The sequence below is a fragment of the Eurypyga helias genome, unplaced genomic scaffold, assembly GCF_000690775.1.
Source record: "Eurypyga helias isolate BGI_N326 unplaced genomic scaffold, ASM69077v1 scaffold8509, whole genome shotgun sequence".
In the NCBI taxonomy this organism is placed as follows: domain Eukaryota; kingdom Metazoa; phylum Chordata; class Aves; order Eurypygiformes; family Eurypygidae; genus Eurypyga; species Eurypyga helias.
The window spans coordinates 6,991-10,072 of record NW_010271364.1 but is presented as its reverse complement, the minus strand read 5'-3'; the positions used below and the strand labels follow the sequence as shown (position 1 = coordinate 10,072).

General features: G+C 53.0%; 1 protein-coding gene across 1 annotated transcript in view; it reads right to left on the bottom strand.

Annotated features, from left to right (window-relative positions):
- Positions 1 to 231: 231 nt before the first annotated feature.
- TMIGD1 (transmembrane and immunoglobulin domain containing 1) overlaps positions 232 to 3,082 on the bottom strand; it is a 3,680-nt gene continuing 829 nt past the window's right edge. Inside the window, exons 2-5 of the mRNA XM_010158780.1 lie at positions 2,194 to 2,472; positions 1,430 to 1,708; positions 531 to 634; positions 232 to 264 (exon numbers count right to left, since the gene is read on the bottom strand). Coding sequence (XP_010157082.1) covers positions 232 to 264; positions 531 to 634; positions 1,430 to 1,708; positions 2,194 to 2,472 — 695 coding nt within the window. The remainder of the gene's footprint in view (positions 265 to 530; positions 635 to 1,429; positions 1,709 to 2,193; positions 2,473 to 3,082) is intronic.

Below are 3,082 nucleotides of genomic sequence, written 5' to 3'. Positions count from 1 at the left end.
GGCAGGAGCCGTGCCGCGCCTGGGCCGGGATCTGCGTGTCCTGCCGCGTTCCTAGGCGCCTCTGCCCAGCGGGGCCTCTCCGCGGGGAGGGAATGTGCGGGCTTGTGTTAGCCAGCCAGAACAAGAGCTGGGTAACTCGGTGTGCCTGGGACCTATTTTTGATTCTCAGGTTCTGCCGGGGCTTAAAGAAGGGGGTTCATTTGGAAGCGGCATGAACGAGCTGTCAAATACTTACAGAGCTGTTTCACTTGATCTTTTGAAGCACTGAAAATAAAGAAAGAGTCTTGTTAGCATTTCTTTTTCCCAGCCATAGGGATATTCTTGCTAACATCTTGCAAGTGCATAATGCCTTCCACCTTAAAATGCCAAACATTTGATTTATCTGCTGGTAATTCTAAAGCAGAGGTAGTACAGAGCAGTTCTCTAACGGGGGAAGGCAACGCTACACAGGAGCCTAGAAGGGGTAGGAAAAAAGGGCATCGCAACAAAACAATACTAAATTTTTCCTCAGAAACTGGAGCTTTCCGTACCTTAAAAATTTTATCTTTTCGAGCCACGATTCCAAAAAGTATGGTGAGTGTAACCACCACCACAGCAGCAATGATAGCCTCCTTGGGGAAAACAGGTTTTTTATCTGTGAAGAGGGAGAGGAGGTTGAATATGCGGCAGATTGGCACAGGCACAGAAAACAACGTTTCGCTGCGCGGGGTAAGAGGTTTCTTTTCCCATGGCTGTCACTGCTGACTGGAACTGCTGCTCTCCCCGCTGCCCGCTGACAGTCAGCATGGGTTCATCCCCTGGGAAGGAGGGAACCAAGCCTGTCTTTTAGCAAACTGAAGGAAGCATTGAACCGTCAGTCCCTGAGGATGACCCCCGGGGTACTCTGTTACACACGGAAATAAGGGTGCCCAGAATGGTCACTGCCACAGCTGACGTCGCTTTCCTCCCTGTTCCCAGAGTGCAGAAACCAAAAGGGCCTGGACAGCAGGTGGGAAATGGATGGAGGGTCACCTCACCTCGCATCACCTGCCTGAGACTGGTGCATCCAGCCCCTGTTGTCCCCGGGGCTATAGTCACTTCCGGAGGGGAACTGCTCTCTTGCCTTAAGCAGCGCTCTCGGCATGACACAATGCTGTGGTCGGAGTGAGGAGCCTCAAGTAAGACCTAAGCTGCTTGAAAGCACGCTTGGATGTGCCCTGTCACCGTGGGAAGTGAGGCAGCGGGATGAGCCTGCCTCAGGTCACGCTTGCCAAATGCCTTTGAATTACAGGTAGAGCAGGAAAGGCCCTTCCTGGTCCCACTGCTGCCGTGCCCTCCGAAGTTAACACAGGGAATTTACCACTTCCCCCTTACGCTTCCTAGTACGAATGGATTAAGAAAGAACGGAGAGTTATTTGTAAAGCTCACTGTTTAGCAGCTGCCTTGTTACCTTCAACTATTAGGTGGAAATCCTTTCTCCCCTCTCCCAAAGAAGATCTCACCACGCAGGTGTAGGTCCCGTTGTCGGACTTGCGTACTTTGAGGATGGAGAGCTGAAAGACCTCGCTGGTCTGGTACAGCTGGTAACGGTTTTGCTGTAGGGTCAAGGCCTTGTTGTTCTTATACCAAGCTGTTTGGGCTTGAGGGTTGGATTTGGCATTGCAGGACAGAGTAACGTCTTTGTGTTCTTCAATTTGGAGGGACTCCTCTCCAGACAGCTGGGGAGGAACTGTTCATGATGCAGTTCAGTGGGTCATTAATAATGCTTTAATAATTAATAATAACCACTTCACACAAACCAGGGTCCCTTTACACATCCCTTGTGCACCTTGTTCAGAGGTAACACGTCACAGTTGCGCAGCCTCTCCTGATCCCCGGGGAATCCGCAGGGCAATCGGTGGCAGGGACAGTCACTCCCGTGACTCCTCTGCCCTGACTTGTATCCCAGGTGGAGGCAGGGATACATCCAGCACATCTTACTTAAGGGCCCACCCACTGCCCATAAAAGAGGCGTGAGATCAGGCCATAAGCACCACTGTGGGAAGGGAGTGTCTTATCACGTGAGTTATCTCCTCCTAAACGCATTTTTTCTTGATGAAGACAGCGTACAAGGGTGCAGAACACCCCGCCTTCACCCAGCGCCCAACACCCAGCTGCTCAGCCCCTCATTTCATCCCACCCCAACTGTTCAGCACAGCCACCACTGCGACTCACACTGGACATCCAGGGTCACGGACACCTGGACAGACTTGTCCCGCGCCAGCTTGCAGGTGAAGGTGACTCCGTTGTCGGACTCGGTGACCGGCGAGACACAGATGTTACTGACGTTCACTTTATTCCCACCTTTCAGACCCACTCTCCCATCTCCTCGGTACCAGAGCAGCTCCTCAGCCCGGCTGCTGTTCTGTACTAGGCAGGAGAGGGAGACGTGAGAGTCAGGCGATGTAGCCAGGGAGAAGTCAGCAGCGTGGTTATTTACAGACAGTTCCAAACCTGCAACAGGAGGAGAATGAGGGCACTAAGCAGCCTACGCTGTACCCTGCCTCCAAAAGCTGCCCCGCTACCTTCTCCAGGCCTCCACCTTGGAGCTGGGACTGAGTTTCAGGCCTCACTCTGACCACCGTTTTCCAGTGGGACTTTCGTTTTTGGGACAAGAAGTTGTCTTTGTCACAAAGCTCCCTTCACAGTTACTGAAAATAAAGGTCAGGGTTTTGCAACAGAACGCAAGAACCCCAAAGCCTGACCCCCAACAACAAACCGTCTGAAAACCAGCAGTGACCACGTAACACGCAGCAGGAGACCGTCCCCATCCCGCCTCTTGCTGCAGATCACCGCTGCAGCGTACTCGTGCCCTCGGGTCCTGTGCCCACAGCTGGATACTCTGGGTTTTGGTGAGAGTATAAATGAATCAGCCTCTCAGCCGCATCCTGGCCAGTCTGAGCCTGGCTGTGGAGGAGTTGCAGTCTGTCTAATGTACGAACAGCCTGGAGAAGGGAAGGCTCTGGGGAGACCTTATTGCAGCCTTCCAGTACCTGAAGGGGCTACAAGGAAGCTGGGGGGGCCTTTTTACAAGGGCCTGTAGTGACAGGACCAGGGGCTAAGG